Below are 19,728 nucleotides of genomic sequence, written 5' to 3'. Positions count from 1 at the left end.
TTACAGTCAGGCTATTTGCAAAAGGGAAAATTGAAAGGTAAGTGAACAGTTAATGTCAGATGGAGCGAACCCCTTGCATCAAACTGTTAAAAAAAAACGTTCCCAATGTATAACTTAAACGCAACTCATAGTCGTAATGTATAGCTCAAAATTGCACAAGTGGTACACTGTCTTATACTTCCCCAGTCACACTTAGTAACTTAGTACAGGTTAATTGAAGCTGATCTTGACCATGTCCCGAATTTAACATTTTCGATTCACTTCATGTTTAGTAAAAACAGGCTAAGTTCAAGTGTTGGTCTGAAAATGTCAGCACAACCATAAACTGACATGACATCAAGAGACCTGAGGTAAAAATAGGATACAGGGTGATTAACGTCAGGTCAAATCGGACTTATTTCGAGATTTAGTTTTAAGAGTCACATCGCGAAAACGTCAGGTAATAGGGGACCAATCGGTCTACGATTTTAATGATCGAAATTAGTACCGACATTAGTACAACATTGTAATAATTTTAAATAATTATTTCTTGATTTATTGCCGAAAAACAGTTTTCGGGACCCTCTGACATTCCTTCACTTTTGAACGCTTTACACCGAAAATAAAAAATTATTCTATAAAATGAAAGATGCGTATTCTCCAGCATTGAAAGACGAATCCATCAAGCTATCACTCATTAAAATCAAAGACCACTTGTTCCCAAAAAGTTTTAAAAAAATCACCTGAAGTTTTGGCGATATGACTCTTCACAGTTTTCTGATCGTATTTTATTTTAGTATTTGTGATAGACGTGTCACGTGTAAACGCAGCCTATGCTTATAGTCTCATATACAATAAACCATGATTCGGCTGTTTCCGTCCAACATAAATTCACAATTTACATATCAAATTTCACGGTCGTAAATAAATGTTTGCGCTGCCTGTTGTTAGTTCTACCAACATATCTGTACGCATTTTCGCCTAAAAACATGTCACAGCATAATATGATATTATAATATATGCTTGTTCGCAGTATTGAAAACCCCTTGACAATATCATTTCATCAACCCTTATAAAAAGCGTGACATTTTTAGCTATTTTTCAGTCACTTTCGCATTCTACACCTGACTGGATAATTTGCAGACAAATCAAACTCTAGCATCACCACATACCGGCATTTGAATTATTGAACAATTAAATTTAATTTAGTGTTGTACTGTGCAAAATAATTAAAATTTGTTATCTTAACCAGACATCGAGATGAGTAGCAGAAAACAGAGCTGGTAAACTTGAAATTGTTTCATTTCACGGGAGTATCATTAGTTACTATTTTAAGTGTTGTGTGTTGTTTGATTTCTCGAAGTCTAATGAAAATTTTTAAAGTTTCATTGTAGAGAGAGAGAGAGGCATTTTATCGAAAAAAAAAAGTTTTTTGCGTTCCTGTGGAATTTCAGCAAAAAGTAGCTTTTCGATTAGTTATTTTTAGTATAGTTTGAAAAACAATAATTATATTTCCTCAAGATCACTCAATTTTGAACGCCGATATAGAATCATGCATACAGTGAAAACAATCCATTTCCTTGGACACTGGGACACTTACCATTAATTTCAACAAAGATTGGGCAAACATAACAATATTAATCCGAATGTGAGTCATTCATTTAGAATCACCACCGAAAATTGAATATTCCCTCCTGCCATGAACAGAATATGAAGTACAATATGATCTAAATGCGATACTTCTCTTATAAAAATACGCTTCTTATTCGTTAGGAAGAACACATGAGGGACATATATTTGTTAATTTTGTTGACAGTATTTTCAAAGGATTTTCGACGATTTTCAAGTATTTTCTTATCGTTTTCCAAACACTTTGTACTGCTTTTCAAAGGATTTTTTTTACTTCTCAAGTATTTTCTTCGTTTTATTTGAAATTCTTGAACCTTTTAATAGACTTTCTATGATTTTGAGGATTTTCTTTGAAATTGAGTAAAATTTTGAAGGATTTTCTTTGATTGACAAAGGATGTTCTATGAATATTTACCTCACTATTCGTGACGGGAGTAATCAATATATATTTTATGCAATCTATGTTGAAGAAAAGTAATCAGCGGTCAAATCGATAGTTTACTTTGTATGTCTGATAAGTATCTATTGGCGTTCAAAGTTTTGTTTGTCAAAAAAAGAACTGATCCGTATCCTTCAGTAAATAAAATTACCCTAGGCAGCTCCACGCCGATTGCCTTGAATTACCTCATAATCACCTTTTACTGAAATGCCACACGAAGCTATTGTTAGAAGTAAGTTTTGAGTAAGAAAAACCTGCAGGGAATGTGAGAATTACCGCAAATGAAGGAAGTTTCTTCCACATCTAGGGTTCGGTTCACTTTAATAAAACAATTTTATTTCAGATGAATTTGTTCAATTCACCTCGAAATGTGTGATTGAATGTTTTTATGTGGTAAAAAGATTAGTTAAACTCTTATCTAAGCCGGGGCTCTAAACCTCCTATATTATTGAGGATATATAGACTCGGGTGTAGACTCCAAAGTAAACCTATAACTTGTTCCAGGTGCTTAATTTTATATCTCGCTTCTAAAGCTGTAATTTGAATAAGACGGATATCTTGATCCATTCTTATTTATTCTAATTGGATTCTTATTAAGATTCCAATCACGGTGGGGCTGAACGAACTTTAAATAAACATGTCGACTTCCATTTCGGTTCTTTTCATAGCTGAGTTAGGGGAGACGTGTACTATCCAACGGCACATGTTTCAGGCGCAACCGCTGAGCCGTTTCTGAGAACTAGGAATATCGTCGTCTGGCTCCGCGGAAGTTGCTGGACCGGTGTTTGAAACTGGAATCGGTAGAGGGACAAATTCTAAGAACAACCATGTTAAAATTATTGCTTTCGGTCATTTGGTCGCAGAGCAATAGAAGCTGAAAGTCGAAAATTCCACCTCTTCAAGGTGTGATGCCTCCTCGACGAAGTTCTCGATCCAACACTTTAATAGCGTTAGTGGACAAGGTTAATGTGCTCTTTCGAATGGCAATACAAATTTTTTGAAAGTGGTCTTTTTTGGTACATTTTCAGAAAAGTCACTTTTTTGCTACCCTCGGTGAACTTTGGCTACTCCCATACCTTGCCGGTTGAAATATTTCAACACAACATACCGTCTTAAAGTTAGCCTGAAGTCCTACCTTTCCAATGATACCAAATATGCCATATATGATTCTCAGCAAGAACTGTTTATGATAAAGATTTTGCATCGAGGTCGGGCTACTAGCAAATTTAGGGTCATTGAAAACGAAATTTCTATTTTTATGTTTGTTATGGCAAAATAAGCAGATATAATACGACGGATAACTCATGTAATTCGATGAGACATAACTCAAAGACATTAATTTGTAAATTTCGTTTTCAATGACCCTAAATTTGCTAGTAGCCCGACCTCGATGCAAAATCTTTATTATAAATAGTTCTTGCTGAGAATCACACATGGCATATTCGGTATCATTGGAAAGCTTAGACTTCAGGCTAACTTCAACAAGGTATATTGTGTTGAAATATTCCAACCGGCAAGGTTTGGGAGTAGCCAAAGTTCACCGAGGGTAGCAAAAAAATGACTTTTCTGAAAATGTACCAAAAGAGCAATAATTTTTACATGGTTGTTCTTAGAATTTGTCCCTCTACCGATTCCAGTTTCAAACACTGGTCCAGCAACTTCCACGGAGCCAGACGACAATATTCCTAGTTCTCAGAAACGGCTCAGCGGTTGCGCCTGCAACATGTGCCGTTGGATAGTACACGTCTCCCCTAACTCAGCTATGAAAAGAACCGAAATGGAAGTCGACATGTTTATTTAAAGTTCGTTCAGCCCCACCGTGAATGATTTCAATAATTTCTATAAAAAAAAGTTAATATTTTTTTCAGTGATTTTCATGCTAAATCATCTTTTTATTGAAATATAAAAGTTTTTCAACAAAACCGCTCACATTAGTTCAAAATTGGCTCCTCAGACATATGATGGGGACTTCATTTGTGTATAAAGCTCATAGTTTGAAATTCACCTTAACGCAGAGCAGCTGATGAAACCCTCATTACCCAGTCTGAATGTATACAATTGATCAAATATCTTGGTTGAAACCATACTTGCAATACTCTTTCTAGCCAAGTCTCTAGCAACCTAATTACATTTCATTGAGGTGATATATGTAAAATTAGAAATTAGCCAGCAGTGCATTATTTTACAAACAAAGAGGGTGGTATTTTGACAGCTTCAAAACAAAGTTTGTTTGCTAGAGAGAGTATTGAAACCTGTAAAATAAATACTGATTGCGCAATATGGAAATCAGTTATTAATTTCCATTCCACTATCAGTATACGTTTTATTGATCCTTAAAAATACGAAATGTTTTTCTAGGTATTATAATCAAATATTTAATCATTACGTCTACATATTTCCGTTTACTTGTTGTTGTTTTGGAAAATGTGGTGAGACAATCAAAATTATTTTCAATAAATGCAATATGTGCTCTGTTAACGAAATTATGCTCAGTTCATTTTAAAGTTTTACAGCGGTAGGACAGTGGAACTGAACATTGAATCTGTTCTTGAATTGATTTTAGAAGTATGAAGACAAAATCATTTAATTCATATCGCATATACGCACATTTTGTTATTTAAGACGATACTCGCAATGAACTCTGGTTCAGTCAATAGCAGATGGCAAGTTTTGCTCTAAAGTTCAGGTGTGATTTAAAATATTTATTTTCCGGACATAAATTTTTGTTATAATAACTAGGCAAAACTCTACATTAGAAATGACAGAAATATACCACACGTGTTAAGACTAAGAACTTCATTGATATTGCCTTCAGTATATTTGTCGAAAGCGGGGAAAAATTATTTGTGCAGTCTTTTTAGTTACAATTATAAATAAGAGATCAATATTTCCTGGATAAATATGGTCTACTAATATTCTAAAGGGTGCTAATGTTATTCCGATTAATATTCCTTGCCTCGCTAGTTGTCTTTTTGAGTTCTTTAATTAAACTGATTTTTGTTTTAATGAAACAAAATTGAAGGAAGGACCTGGAGCCACCTTCTGAAACAGACGGTCAATCGGTGGCACCTAGTGACTTAGCACATGCGGATTCGAACAAACGAATTAAATATGGAAAACCCGTACAGGTAAAGACATATTATTGTAACATGAGTATTTACACGAAAAACCATTATTTAATGATTTACGAATAAAATATTTTTTATTATGGTCAATCAGGCCGCAATGGGACTATTCGAAGAGTACTGTGGTTCAAGTACGGTTCATGGTGTTAGATATTTTACCGAAAAAAAGCGTCATTGGATGGAAAGGTGTGTGCTTACAGTTTTCCTTTAGGAATTGAGCACTAATTACGATTTAAATGTAGGCTTTGGTGGATACTAGCCTTTGCATTGGCATTGTTTTATTGTGGTAAATTAATTCAAAATGTCTACATTAAGTGGGATCAAAGTCCGGTTATTGTAAGTTTTGCTGAGAAATCAACACCAGTATGGGAAATACCGTTTCCAGGTATAATTTTGAGCTTTACATTTTCTTGTGTTCCTTTTCGTTTCATATGTACTATCTGTTCCTTTCAGCTGTGACAATCTGCCCCGAAACTAAAGCCAATATGTCACAACTAAATTTTACTCATGTATATCACCAAATAGCAGCCACGTTGAAGCCTCCATTTAACATTACTGACGAGGAGTACGTAAAGTTATATTTATCGTACAGAAAATTTGTAAAATTTTTTGTAATTCAGGGACGAATTAATGGCGGCTGTGGTTCAAATTTGTGACTCACATTTAACAGATGGTTTCGAAGTCGGTACAAATTTTACGAATAGCTCGATAACAGATTTACTGCGAGATGTAAGCACGTGTGGCCTCTGCTCGAAGAATGCTGTAAAAGATTGTGTTATTAATTTGTTTCAGACTGCTCCTAGTTCTAACGACACACTGTTTATCTGCAAATTCAGAAACACTGTTGACTACTGCCAGAAATACTTTGAAGAAATTATGACCGAAGAAGGGCTATGCTTTACTTTCAATGTACTGAACGGTTCGGAGCTGTATAACGAAGAGTAAAGGTGGAATTGAGGAAATTGATTGACAAATAACCGAATGAATCTTTGTGTAGCCTTAGTCCCGATTACACGCGAATCGACCACAACATGTCTGCAAAGTTTTGGAACCTAGAAGATGGATATGACACTTCGATCGAAATAGACCCACAAACATATCCGTACCGCGTATTTGGTTCTGGTGCACGAGTCGGTCTTTTCGTTCTATTGAAATTGTACGAACAAAATTTGGAATACATCTGTCGTGGTCCGGTACAAGGATTCAAAATTTTATTACACACACCCGGTGAAGTCCCACAGGTGTCGAAACACTATTTCAGAGTGCCATTGCTGCAGGAGGTATTCTTAATGTCAATTCGTTGGTTTTAATACATGCAATGCCAAATTTAAATAAAATCCATGATAGGTTTTAGTGTCAGTAAAGCCAAACATGATAACTACATCGGAAGGACTGAGACATTATGAACCGAACAGGTAAGGGAATAGGAAGGTTTGAAGTAGCTCAGAAATGAAATGAAAGTCTGGAAGTGGTAAAAGTAAGATTCAACTCATCCTTTGATTTTTAGGCGACAGTGCTACTTTGCATCGGAACGAAAGCTGCGCTTTTTGAAAGTGTACACTCAAAGAAATTGTGAATTGGAATGTCTAGCGAACTTCACATTGCAGTATGAAAAGATTTCCTTCACTTAAACAATTCACTTGGTTAATTTCTTTATCATTTATTTAGGGCGTGTGGATGTGTCAAATTCTCCATGCCAAGGGATAAGGATACACCAATCTGCGGAGCTGCGAAAATCGCTTGTTACAATGAAGCAGAAGACAATTTGTTAAAGGAACAATTTACTGAAGGATTGACCCTTGAGCCTGGCGCGGAAAGAGTGAAAGCCTGCAATTGTTTACCTGCTTGCACTTCGATAACATATGATGCGGAAATTTCACAAGCTCCATTTGATTGGGTGTCTTTGTTTAATGCTTACAACAGTCCTTTGGACGAATTTCCAGGGTAAAAATACTTTCAATAAAATGTCTAAAGTGACACGCGTAACGTTCCTTTCCACCTTTAGCATGCAACCCGCCCGATTGTCGATCTTTTTCAAAGAAAATCAGTTCATCACCTCGAAGCGTTCGGAATTGTATGGTCCAACTGATTTTCTGGCTAATTGCGGTGGTTTGCTTGGACTTTTTATGGGTGCATCATTTTTGAGCATTGTCGAGCTATTATACTTTTTCTCATTACGATTGTGTTGTAATTTACGTTCGCGCATGCATCGAAAGAGAAAGAACAAAATTGCCGACTCAGCCGTACCAGGAATCGTTGTCGTTAAGCCAAATGACGATGATAAGAAGGAGTAGATAAAATACGAATTAAAAACACAATTTTCTTCCAATATTTTTGTCTAGAGTTTTCAAAATAAAAGTTGCAATTTCCATGTTATCTTCCCGAAATGATTTTTTTCTTCAATGTATGTACAATATGCTAAGCTAAAACTATCCGTCTCCTTATTTTTGTGAAATTTAAGAAACTTTGACATATATAATCGCCATAGAGGTAGCCTATATTCAATATTCCGAAAGATACAAAACTTTATTTTACCTGGAAAAATACTAATTCCGGGGGTGGTGTTATCTAATATGTAGAAAAAATTAAGTTCAAACGAATATGCAAAAACAAACAGAGCATAATTACTCTTCCCTTTCCCATGGATCACGTGAAGCGAGAGTGGAGATAAAATGCTGTTTCGACCTCCGGGTACAGTGGCGGTCAGAGGTTAGCGTGGTCTAACCATCTTCGGTACTTTCCACCGGTCATAATGTGATGATAAGTTTTGGATAATTATGTTACACAAGACAGCAGTAAATTTTCTGATTGAACCAGTAATTTAAAAATTTACAATAAAACTAAATTTTTTCTGGAGGCAAGCGGGAAGAATAGTTTTATTAGTCGATATCCAGCTGTTGAACAATAAACATCTCCACCAACTTTTACCAATTTGGTAGTCAACTACCAAATTAACGAATTATAAATAGGCAAGCAGCCTAATAATTTCATCAGTCGTTGTGCAGCTCTCAAACAGTAAACATCTCTTCCACATCTCTATCAGCATGGAAGTCAACTACCAGTTTGGTTAGTCAACTACCAGTTTGGTAGTTAACTACCAGTTTGGTAGTCAACTACCAGTTTGGTTAGTCAACTACCAGTTAGGTTAGTCAACTACCAGTTTGGTTAGTCAACTACCAGTTTGGTTAGTCAACTACCAGTTTGGTAGTCAACTACCAGTTTGGTAGTCAACTACCAGTTTGGTAGTCAACTACCAGTTTGGTAGTCAACTACCAGTTTGGTAGTCAACTACCAGTTTGATAATCAACTACCAGTTTGGTAGTCAACTACCAGTTTAATAGTCAACTACCAGTTTGGTTGTCAACTACCGGTTTGGTTGTCAACTACCAGTTTGGTTGTCAACTACCAGTTTGGTTGTCAACTACCACTTTGGTTGTCAACTACCACTTTGGTAGTCAACTACCACTTTGGTAGTCAACTACCACTTTGGTAGTCAACTACCACTTTGGTAGTCAACTACCACTTTGGTAGTCAACTACCACTTTGGTAGTCAACTACCACTTTGGTAGTCAACTACCACTTTGGTAGTCAACTACCACTTTGGTAGTCAACTACCAAAAATTAAGCTTTCTTTAAATAGGCGAGCATATAGAAAAATTTTGTCAGTCGTCGTGTAGTTCTCGAATAGCAAACATCTCTTCTCCAAAAATTACGCTTGGTAGTCAAATTATAGCCTTGGTAGCTAGCTACCAACTACTAAACTTTTGAATTGGAATGTTAACTCTGAGCTCTCGGTTCCCTATGCTCATGGTGGCTTTGCTATTTTAAATGTTAATCCAGCACCATAACTACCAACTACCATATTTACCAACTATCATAACTACCAAAACTACAGACTACCAAATTTTCTGTTTATAAATAGGCGAGCAAGTAGAATCATTTCGTTAGTCGGTGCTTAATTCTTGAACAACTCTGTCGAAAATTACGTTTGTTAGTCAATAATAATCATGGTAGTCAGCTACCAACTACCAAATTTTCGAATTGCAATGTTAATTGTGAGTTATCTGTTATCAGATAACAGATAATTATTATTTGCCTGGTGTTGATTTGCTCATAGTGGCTTTGCAATTTGGAATATCAATCCAGCTACCAAAACTACCGACTACCAAAAATACGGTACTGAGAGCTACCAAAACTGACAAATTTGTGGAACAGACAGAAAGACAGACAGGCAAAGCGGCCATAATAGGGTATTTTTTCTAGAAGAAAAAAGACCTAAAAACAAAGACAGAAAAAAAAACCCAACGGAAAAAAACAAATCTAAACTCACTCACCCCATCAGCTCACGCACGGAATCACTCACTCGCAAAAATCACTCGTTTTTACACAAAATTCACTCAAATTCACACAAAATCAGAAAACCAGAAACTGCAAAAATACACAAACTGCAAACATTGGCAGTGACACTAACAAAACTGCAGTCACTAATCTAAAAAATATGGAAAACCTGAAAAAGCGAAAAACCAAAAAAGAAAAATGAAAAGCGCTTTCTATCCAAGGCTGTATACTTTGGGGAGGTCACGCAGATCGCCATTTTATAAGATACGCGAGAACACACCTTCTCCATACAAACAAATTCATCAAAATTGATTTGTATGGATTTCCGGGGAATGTGGGCGGTTGGGCTAAATAGGCGTTTTTCTGGTCCGGAAGGCTAAAATATTGGACACGTATTTTTTATTTCCACTTTTAGATACAGTTTAGGCATGGGGAGCGAGGCATTTGTTCATATGTAAAAATACGTTGGTTAGAAGAGATGAGATATATGGTGTCTATCTTTCGTACTCTTCTAACCAATGTATTTTTGTATATGAACAAACGCCTCGCTCCCCATGCCTAAACTATGTCTAAAAGTGGAAAGAAAAAATACGTGTCCAATATTTTAGCCTTCCGGACCAGAAAATCGCCTATTTAGCCCAACCGCACACTTTCCCCGAAGTCAGAGCAGGCCATTGGCGTGGTAAATTTTTTGTATGAAAAGTGGCGTGTAACCCGCGTATCTGCATCTGCGTGACCTCCCCAAAGTATACAACCTTGCTTCTATCAACGAAAAGTGCCTTTTGATTCTGTCAGAGTATTCATTCAGTTAGTGTAGTGCCCCAACCTTGGATTCGAAATAATCAATATTTTTTACTTCCGACGCTTTCCGACATTTTTCGGAAATTGCATTTCCCCAAGGTCTCAGAAAGGCGCCTAAATTACTTCCTTACACAGTTTGTAGAAGGATGAATTCAGTAGGAACAATTCAAAATTCTTTCTTACACAAATTGCTGAAAGATGAATTCAGGAGGGACGAACCAAACTTAATATGAGGCAGCAGAAAAGGCATTTAGTGAAGAAAGAGATCGTCGATCCGATAAATTCAATTTACGCACACATGAGAATATCAAGTCAAATCCGTCGGAATTTTGAAAAATTTGTCAAAATGAACGGTCGAAACGAGAGTCCTGACGTAATGAAATATGGCGATAAAATTGGCATATCAACGGAAGAAATTGTTAACTTATTCGCTGATTACTTCGAATCGATTTATGTAAAGGACGAAGGAAACTGGAACTTCGACGATGTTTATGTTCCAATAAGTGGCGCTGAGGAAATCAATTTATCGTTGTTCGACATTGAGGCAGCAATTCATTCGCTTGATTGGAAAGTGGTGCTGCTCCGGATGACATCAAGCCATTGGTTTGTCCATAAAAAAGGTGATAAAGCTAACGTTACGAATTACCGAATCATTGCCATTCAAACGATGCTTCTTAAAATCCACGAAATTGCCGTGTAACGTATAAAGTCAGTGAAAAGATCCAGCCTCAATTGAAAAGTGCACAGCGTGGATTCTGAGACAAAAGATCAGTTGTCACGAATCTACTCGGGGTGGCACATGCCGCTTTTGAACGTTTAGCACAGCTTGACATATGATTCGCGAACTGAATGTGTTTCCTTATAGTACTCGAGTCCCTCAATAAGAACATGAAAAAAAATCAGAGGTCGCGACTCTATTTAACTTTTGATCAACCCCACTGTATTAGGCTCATTAATGAACATAAAACGGAAGTGACAGTGTAATAATAGACTGTCTTTTAAACGTGAGATTATTGATAAATTAGGTATCAATCTGCTTTGATTGTTTGTAAAGTTTTATTGCATGATAGTATTAGTTAACTATGTTTATGTTTGTAAAGAAGGTCGTGTCCCGGTATTTTCCGAAAGTTCGCAACGTACATTGGTCTATCCTTCCTTACACAAATTGTAGAAAGATGAATTCAGTAGGAAGTAGGAACAAGCCAAAATCCTTCCTTACAGTTTGTAGAAGGATGAATTCAGTTGGAACAAACAAAAGTCCTTCCTTACACAGTTTGTAGAAGTTATAGAATTCAGTTGGATCAAACCAGATACTTTCTTTATACTTATACAATTTGCAGCGAATTGTGCGAGTAGCATTTTCGATAATACAATTCCGATAGTTTTAAAAAGTCGGGTGCAAATAGTGTTCATATCGATAATCGACAATAATAACCTAAATATTTCTAAACCAATTTCAAGGCTTACCTCTAGGTTTACTTGTCGTAGACTCTCTATGAGTAACTCAATACTGACTTTCGCATTGTCAACCGACATCAACATATATATCTTTTGAATTATTTTACGTTCACTCCTCAGTATCAACTTTCGTAGTTGATATAAAAAATAATAAAAATAGGTATTTTCATATAAAGGGACCAAATTGCTAGTTTAATCTGAAATTTTGTCACATGGCATGAAAATAAGTAATTCATACCCGCCTATATAAGGTTCTGTAATCTCTGAGGAATTTAAGCTTGTGTTACAATTGTATTTATGCAATTCAGTGAGCGAATTTGATACTTACGTTGCCTGTGTGCAATGTCATATGAACCAGTTTTTGTTGCTGCATTTGCAGGAATTTAAATAATTTTCCGCTTTTGCGAGGTTGGCTATGATTGGTCTGCACACAAAATCGTCAAAGTGATCCACTGCACTGAGCTGTGCTGTCATCAGTTTCGCAAACCGCAGAGATCGATTTTACATTGTTTTCCATGGAAATTTTGGTCTTTGTGTTTTGTATATGTGCGCGTGGAATTCGCTAACTGAATTGCATAAAACGTTGTTTGAAACCCGAATCGTATGCTGGTTGACAATCGACATCTAGTGCGATAAAATACCTTCATATGTACGAATCTTGTTACATAAATAACTATTATATTTGTAATAATAAACATTCTTATCTCATTTCAACACATGTGCTTTTTGATGTTGCTGTAGTGTTGCTGTTTCCAGGCCAAATTACATGTGTTCTTATTGTAAATATATCGTAATCGACTATCGTAAAATTTTTACTGTTAGGATAGTTTTGTCAAAACTAAAAGATAACAGAATGTTACGTGTTCTGTTATCTTTTAGTTTTGACAAAACTATCCTAGTTTCAGGTGGAGTAAACCGTTGAACGACGTTGCAATGTAGATCTCAATACGCTATAATCCTGTGAACAGAAAAGTTGACAGTGTGCCATTACATTTTCTGCCGAATTTTTATTTTAATTTCCGTGTGCCGATCTAACAACAGCTGGTTTTGAACATTGCAGCGATTTTGATGTTTTGATGAGCGTGAAAAAAAAGTTAAGTGGAGAACTCCAATCGCTCAGTATAAATTTATTTATTGTCAAGTATTACGCCTGTCGTTCATATGCATTATCAATGGCTGAAATCATGTTTAACATTTAATTTGGCAAATCACTAGATCACAAAATGGACCAAACCTTAAAAATAACTAAAATTCAAAAAAAATTGCGTCTTATTAATCGTAGGATTTCGCTTATTTATACAGTAGGTGTCAATGACACTTTATCAAGTCAGTGTTAATCATGGGTTGCGTTTACACGATTAGATAATGTTGGTGTAGGCGACGGGAAGAAATTGACTATCGAGTTGTCGGTTTAGACAAGGCTGTATACTTTGGGGAGGTCACGCAGACCGCCATTTTATTAGATACGCGGGAACACACCACTTCTGATGACTTTACATATACAAAAAATTCACCACATCATCAAGACGACGAGAATCATCAGAGTAGGTGAATTTTTGTATGAAATCGGCCATTTTATCATCAACTGTGGTGTGTAACCCGCGTATCTGTATCTGCGTGACCTCCCCAAGTATACAGCCTTGGGTTTAGATTCGAAGCAGTATTTTTTATGGCGATGCTTTCCAAAATATTGAGCTTTTCTTGGTTGCGGTAAGTATATAAATGAATGAATGCCTATGAACGATAAGCGAAATACTTCGAGTATTCTGAGCGATTGGAGTTCTCCACTTAATTGTAGTGACTGTTTAGTTTGTGTTTATTGTGCTGTGTGTGTGTGTGTGACAGGTAATAAACGATAAATGCAGATCGTGCGAACACCAACTGATACAAAACCAGCTGTTGCTAGATCTTGTGTAAACCAGTCTTAACTAAAATAAACTTTATAATCCCTTACGGATCGGGCTATAATGTCCCCTATGATACAATCTGTCCAACAACATCATGTTTGCGCTGCCAGTTGTTAGATCTAACATATTAGTATTGGAATCCCCTTGACAATATCATTTCATCATTCCTTATAAAAAGCGTGATACTCTTAGTAATTTTTCAGTCACTTTTGCATTTTCCAACTGACCGGATTGGATAATCTGCAGACTATAATCAAACCTTTACATGCCCCACATCACCACCAATTGAGTTATTGGGCAGTTTAATTTAGTGTTGTACTGTGAAATAATTAAAGTTACTGTCATCGAGATGAGTAGCTGGTAAGATCCTAATTGTTTTTTTTTTAACAGAAGTTTTTTTAGTTTATCTTTCTAGAGAAACGCTATATTCCGCGACGAATTCTTTTAATTTTCACCTTAGAAATTAGAAATACTAGAATCGAATTGGATTTGAAATAAAAATTTTGATTTGCATGGGTGAGACAACCTTCCACTTGCCGGGCTGATGCTCTAACCAATCGAGCCACCGTGGACATTTTTATTTCAAATCCAATTTTGAACCGTTGGAACTGTTACACATCATGTGTACGTTCTTTCTTCTATATGTGTATTTCAACCTCCATTAGAGGTATGTGTTAGTTAGTCTACATCATATCGACAATTTTTCAGAAACTCTAAACACAGAGAACACCGCTTGCAGTACAGAATGCATTGCAAACATAGGAGAACTCAATCAAGAGTAGTGGACAAATTTCTTGTTTTTAGCCCCGTACGAAGTACTGGGGGCTTATAAGATTAATATGCCGTTTGTAACACGTCGAATTGGAAGCAGACAGTAAGGGCAAAGCTTTTGGTTATGTTCATAGATGACGAATCCGCAAAAAAAAAAAAAAGTGCGTCCGTCCGTCCGTCCGTCCGTCCGTGACCCCTCTAGCTTGAGCAAATCACAACCTTTTTTTTGAGAGATAGTTGAATGCCGAATAGAATGATGGCAAAAAAAGTTTCAAATTTGGGCCCTTGGACTAAGGCCGCTACTCGGCCCTAAGTGTTTTTTGCACATAAATCGAGTAAATCTCATCCGATTTTGCTAGATTTAGTTTTTTATGGAAGGTAATTGAATACCGAAAAGAACGTGGCGAAAAAAGTTTAAAATTTGGGCCCTTGGACTAAGGCCGCTACTCGGCCCTAAGTGTTTTTTACACATAAATCGAGTAAATCTCATCCGATTTTGCTAGATTTTGTTTTATTTGAGAGATAATTGAATACCGAATAGAATGATGGCGAAAAAATTTTCAAATTTGGGCCCTTGGACTAAGGCCGCTACTCGGCCCTAAGTGTTTTTTTGCACATAAATCGAGTAAATCTCATCCGATTTTGCTAGATTTAGTTTTTTATGGAAGGTAATTGAATACCGAAAAGAACGTGGCGAAAAAAGTTTCAAATTTGGGCCCTTGGACTAAGGCCGCTACTCGGCCCTAAGTGTTTTTTACACATAAATCGAGTAAATCTCATCCGATTTTGCTAGATTTTGTTTTATTTGAGAGATAATTGAATACCGAATAGAATGATGGCGAAAAAATTTTCAAATTTGGGCCCTTGGACTAAGGCCGCTACTCGGCCCTAAGTGTTTTTTGCACATAAATCGAGTAAATCTCATCCGATTTTGCTAGTTTTTGTTTCATTTGAGAGATAATTGAATGCCGAATAGAATGATGGCAAAAAAAGTTTCAAATTTGCGCCCTTGGACTAAGGCCGCTACTCGGCCCTAAGTGCTTTTTGCACATAAATCGAGTAAATCTCAACCGATTTTGCTAGTTTTTGTTTTATTTGAGAGGTAATTGAATACCCAATGGAAAGTTGGCAAAAAAATTTGGGTTTATAAAATAATGTCGTAAATTGTTGGTTTTATTTGAGAGGTACTTCGTACGGGCTTTCGTAATTGCGCTATGCGCAATTTTAAAAATGAACACTTTCAGTAAATTTGACCATGCCCAACTTGACTTGCATTTTGGTAACAGACGCATTAGAGGGTTGTAGACGTATTAGGGTTCCGGGCGTATTACGGCTACGGACGTATTATGGTTACGGAAGAAATAGGATTACGGATCGTACGGGGCTAAGTCGCAGCAAACGCTCCGACTGTTCTGATGCCTTGTTTTTTTTAGTTTATGTTTTAGGTTGTTTGGTTTCTCGAAGTTTCATGAAATTACAAAGTTATGAGACCTTTTTTCACTTGGAGTGAATTAAAAGTTACTGTTTAGTTAGAAAAATAGAAGTGACTGTGGAAATTGAATTCGAATTATGATTATTCACAAGTGGTCTCGTCTTAGCCTGTTTCATTGAGAGTGCTACAGTACGTTTCAGTTAAATCATAGCCGGACTGGTAGAGACTATGAGGCCAGTTCTTCCCTCATAAAAATGATACTAATCAAGTAGAATCAGTGTCACACTGGTCATACTGGGTCCCAAAGGGCTCTTCTGATTTTTTTTGCTACTAATATCACGAAAAGTGTATCTTATGCTGATTGCATTTCCGCGTTAAATTGCGGTTGAAATGCGTTAGAGTAGGAAGTCACGGGATCTTGCCTCGCACGTTTTCTTTTTCATTATTTTTCCAGCTTCCTTATAAGAATTTTAGTCTACTTTTTAGCCCCGTACGAAGTACTGGGGGCTTATAAGATTAATATGCCGTTTGTAACACGTCGAATTGGAAGCAGACAGTAAGGGCAAAGCTTTTGGTTATGTTCATAGATGACGAATCCGCAATAAAAAAAATGTCCGTCCGTCCGTCCGTCCGTCCGTGACCCCTCTAGCTTGAGCAAATCACAACCTTTTTTCAAAATTCTTTTTTTCCCCGATTGGTATCGACAAAAGTAAGGTCAAGTTCGAAAATGGGCATGGTAGGGTCGGCCCTTCCAGAGCTAGGGCCCTATAGGTGTTTTTCAGTCTTTCGACGATATCTACCGAAATACGCACGTAATAGCTGCTTGTGATATATCAAATGAAAGGTATTGACGAGTAGAACAAAGTTGCTGAACATTGTTTTTGTGTAGGATGCAACGCGAGCTTGTTGGGAGGGCTCAAAGGTCGTTACTCGGCCCTAAGTGTTTTTTCCACATAAATCGAGTAAATCTCATCCGATTTTGCCAGATTTAGTTTTTTATGGAAGGTAATTGAATACCGAAAAGAACGTGGCGAAAAAAGTTTCAAATTTGGGCCCTTGGACTAAGGCCGCTACTCGGCCCTAAGTGTTTTTTGCACATAAATCGAGTAAATCTCATCCGATTTTGCTAGATTTTGTTTTATTTGAGAGATAATTGAATACCGAATAGAATGATGGCAAAAAATGTTTCAAATTTGGGCCCTTGGACTAAGGCCGCTACTCGGCCCTAAGTGTTTTTTGCACATAAATCGAGTAAATCTCATCCGATTTTGCTAGATTTTGTTTCATTTGAGAGATAGTTGAATGCCGAATAGAATGATGGCAAAAAAAGTTTCAAATTTGGGCCCTTGGACTAAGGCCGCTACTCGGCCCTAAGTGTTTTTTGCACATAAATCGAGTAAATCTCATCCGATTTTGCTAGATTTAGTTTTTTATGGAAGGTAATTGAATACCGAAAAGAACGTGGCGAAAAAAGTTTAAAATTTGGGCCCTTGGACTAAGGCCGCTACTCGGCCCTAAGTGTTTTTTGCACATAAATCGAGTAAATCTCATCCGATTTTGCTAGATTTAGTTTTTTATGGAAGGTAATTGAATACCGAAAAGAACGTGGCGAAAAATTTTTCAAATTTGGGCCCTTGGACTAAGGCCGCTACTCGGCCCTAAGTGTTTTTTGCACATAAATCGAGTAAATCTCATCCGATTTTGCTAGTTTTTGTTTCATTTGAGAGATAATTGAATGCCGAATAGAATGATGGCAAAAAAAGTTTCAAATTTGCGCCCTTGGACTAAGGCCGCTACTCGGCCCTAAGTGCTTTTTGCACATAAATCGAGTAAATCTCAACCGATTTTGCTAGTTTTTGTTTTATTTGAGAGGTAATTGAATACCCAATGGAAAGTTGGCAAAAAAATTTGGGTTTATAAAATAATGTCGTAAATTGTTGGTTTTATTTGAGAGGTACTTCGTACGGGCTTTCGTAATTGCGCTATGCGCAATTTTAAAAATGAACACTTTCAGTAAATTTGACCATGCCCAACTTGACTTGCATTTTGGTAACAGACGCATTAGAGGGTTGTAGACGTATTAGGGTTCCGGGCGTATTACGGCTACGGACGTATTATGGTTACGGACGAAATAGGATTACGGATCGTACGGGGCTAAGTCGCAGCAAACGCTCCGACTGTTCTGATGCCTTGTTTATATGTACCTCAACAGGTATTGGTCCCTAGAGACTAAAAATATTTTTTTTTTTATTCATCGATGCTTGTGTGGATAGCGAGAGGTGATCGAAAGCCGAAAACATGCACTTTTCATCTGGAAATATCTCCGGCTACACGAAACGTACAAGGTCGTGTGAGGTGTAGAAAAGTAATTGCATGTACTTTCGGGGCAAATAGTCGATCATGGGGGGTAAAATGCAACCCTGAGGAGTTACGAGCAGTTGAAAGTATGGGTAAAAATGTGATTATTTCGGCGAACTTCTGACGGTTTCTGTGCATTCGAAAAGCAACGAATACATCAAAAATTTTCCCTAATTGCTACTGGTCTTAGCTTTCTAATGACACCAAATATGCATGGGTAGTGTATCGATGAATGTGGCTTTGAAGTATAAATTTGAGGTTTTGTTCCACTACAAAAAAAATTCAGTTCACAGAAAAAAATTTATCAAAAAATATTCATTTTGTTGCAACTTCAGATGCTGATTAACTTTTTCGTAGCTAGTGTATGTAAAACTATGCCAACGCATTTCTGCTCTAAATCGTTAGGTTTAGATAAGAAATAGCGGTTGTGTTGACTACCGTTACGTTCCGTATCAGTAAGCTTCCTCGGTTCCATGGGTAGCTCGTGATGCCGCCCGGTCGTTTGCCATCCCGGCGGGAAAGACCATATGGCGCAAGTCTTATGATGTTGGTCTGTCTATAATTTTTGTCTGTTTGATTTTGTATGATTGAATTAGATTGAATATCCGAGATGTCCAGAGGAGTTCGGTTTGCCAGTTGACGTTGTTTAACTTAAGAATTTCTAAAAATGGATCTTTAGGCTATGCGCAAAGGTAAACATCATCTATATAGTCTATAGTATTTAAGGACGTCGAACGTTTACAGCTTAGTTTTTAACATACCCACTTTTATAAGCATTTTTTGGGCATGCTATGGAGGGAGCCTCGGTTCTTAGACCTAAATAAAGAAGGCTCCCTCCATAGCATGCCGAAGAAATGCTGTTAGCAGCGGATATATTAAAAACTAAGTTGTAAACGTTCGCTGCATTTTGGTCCTTAAATACTAGACTAATATAATCCAATCTGTATCTCAGTTTGTTTTCGATGACTTGAACGGTTGAGGTTATGACTATTGTACAGGCTTCCAATAGCGTGTTAAACCAAGCGATGAAATAAAATCTTAAATTATGGAATTTCGTGCTACTCCTTCTCTGACCTCACTAATGAACACTCTGGGATGTAACACAACCAATATTCCACGTTAAAAGTAATTTTAAATGGCCTTTTCCGTGCAGCCTCAATTTGTAAACAACTCTTTGAATCAGTGTTGTCAGTGCATGTGAGACCGGATCCATTGGAAAAGGCAATTACTTTCCTAATGTCTAGAACCGATTTGAAATCATCGATAATGACGCCATCATTCAAAAATTCTGCATTCAATCGTGACCTCAATGAATGAGTTAATGGCATCAAACCGATGCTGAAAGCTGCCGGAGCCCACGGGTCACCCTGTTGGGTTATTTTTTTTTGATGAAATGATGGCATCGCCGAAGAACAGGTATGATGTACGCCGGTAAGCTTTATTTCTGCCTTACTTGGCAAAGCAGCCGATTTTACCCGCCAGTCTACGCCA

General features: G+C 37.0%; 1 protein-coding gene across 2 annotated transcripts; it reads left to right on the top strand.

The window, feature by feature from the left end:
- The first annotated feature begins 1,082 nt into the window (after positions 1-1,082).
- Positions 1,083-7,553, top strand: LOC119071188 (pickpocket protein 28-like). Of its 2 annotated transcripts, none has more exons than XM_037175963.1 (12): positions 1,083-1,262; positions 5,070-5,175; positions 5,267-5,358; positions 5,415-5,557; positions 5,626-5,737; positions 5,793-5,901; positions 5,965-6,113; positions 6,170-6,452; positions 6,520-6,587; positions 6,680-6,778; positions 6,841-7,116; positions 7,178-7,553. In XM_037175963.1, exons 1-12 carry the CDS (start codon positions 1,240-1,242, stop codon positions 7,464-7,466), a joined length of 1,749 nt encoding a protein of 582 aa, XP_037031858.1. In that variant the 5' UTR covers positions 1,083-1,239; the 3' UTR covers positions 7,467-7,553. The 2 variants fall into 2 exon arrangements, with proteins under 2 accessions (XP_037031858.1, XP_037031857.1); XM_037175962.1 differs by lacking the exon at positions 1,083-1,262 and adding an exon at positions 4,558-4,733.
- The last annotated feature ends 12,175 nt before the right edge of the window (positions 7,554-19,728 follow it).

Source organism: Bradysia coprophila (assembly GCF_014529535.1).
Source record: "Bradysia coprophila strain Holo2 chromosome IV unlocalized genomic scaffold, BU_Bcop_v1 contig_144, whole genome shotgun sequence".
Lineage (NCBI taxonomy): Eukaryota > Metazoa > Arthropoda > Insecta > Diptera > Sciaridae > Bradysia > Bradysia coprophila.
This window is presented reverse-complemented; position numbering and strand designations above follow the sequence as displayed.

Coding starts and splice junctions, on each gene's coding strand:
- LOC119071188 (XM_037175962.1), top strand. CDS start 4,708: ATGGCAAGTTTTGCTCTAAAGTTCAG. Junction 5,558..5,625: donor ATGGGAAATACCGTTTCCAG/GTATAATTTTGA, acceptor TGTTCCTTTCAG/CTGTGACAATCTGCCCCGAA. Junction 6,114..6,169: donor TCGGAGCTGTATAACGAAGA/GTAAAGGTGGAA, acceptor ATCTTTGTGTAG/CCTTAGTCCCGATTACACGC.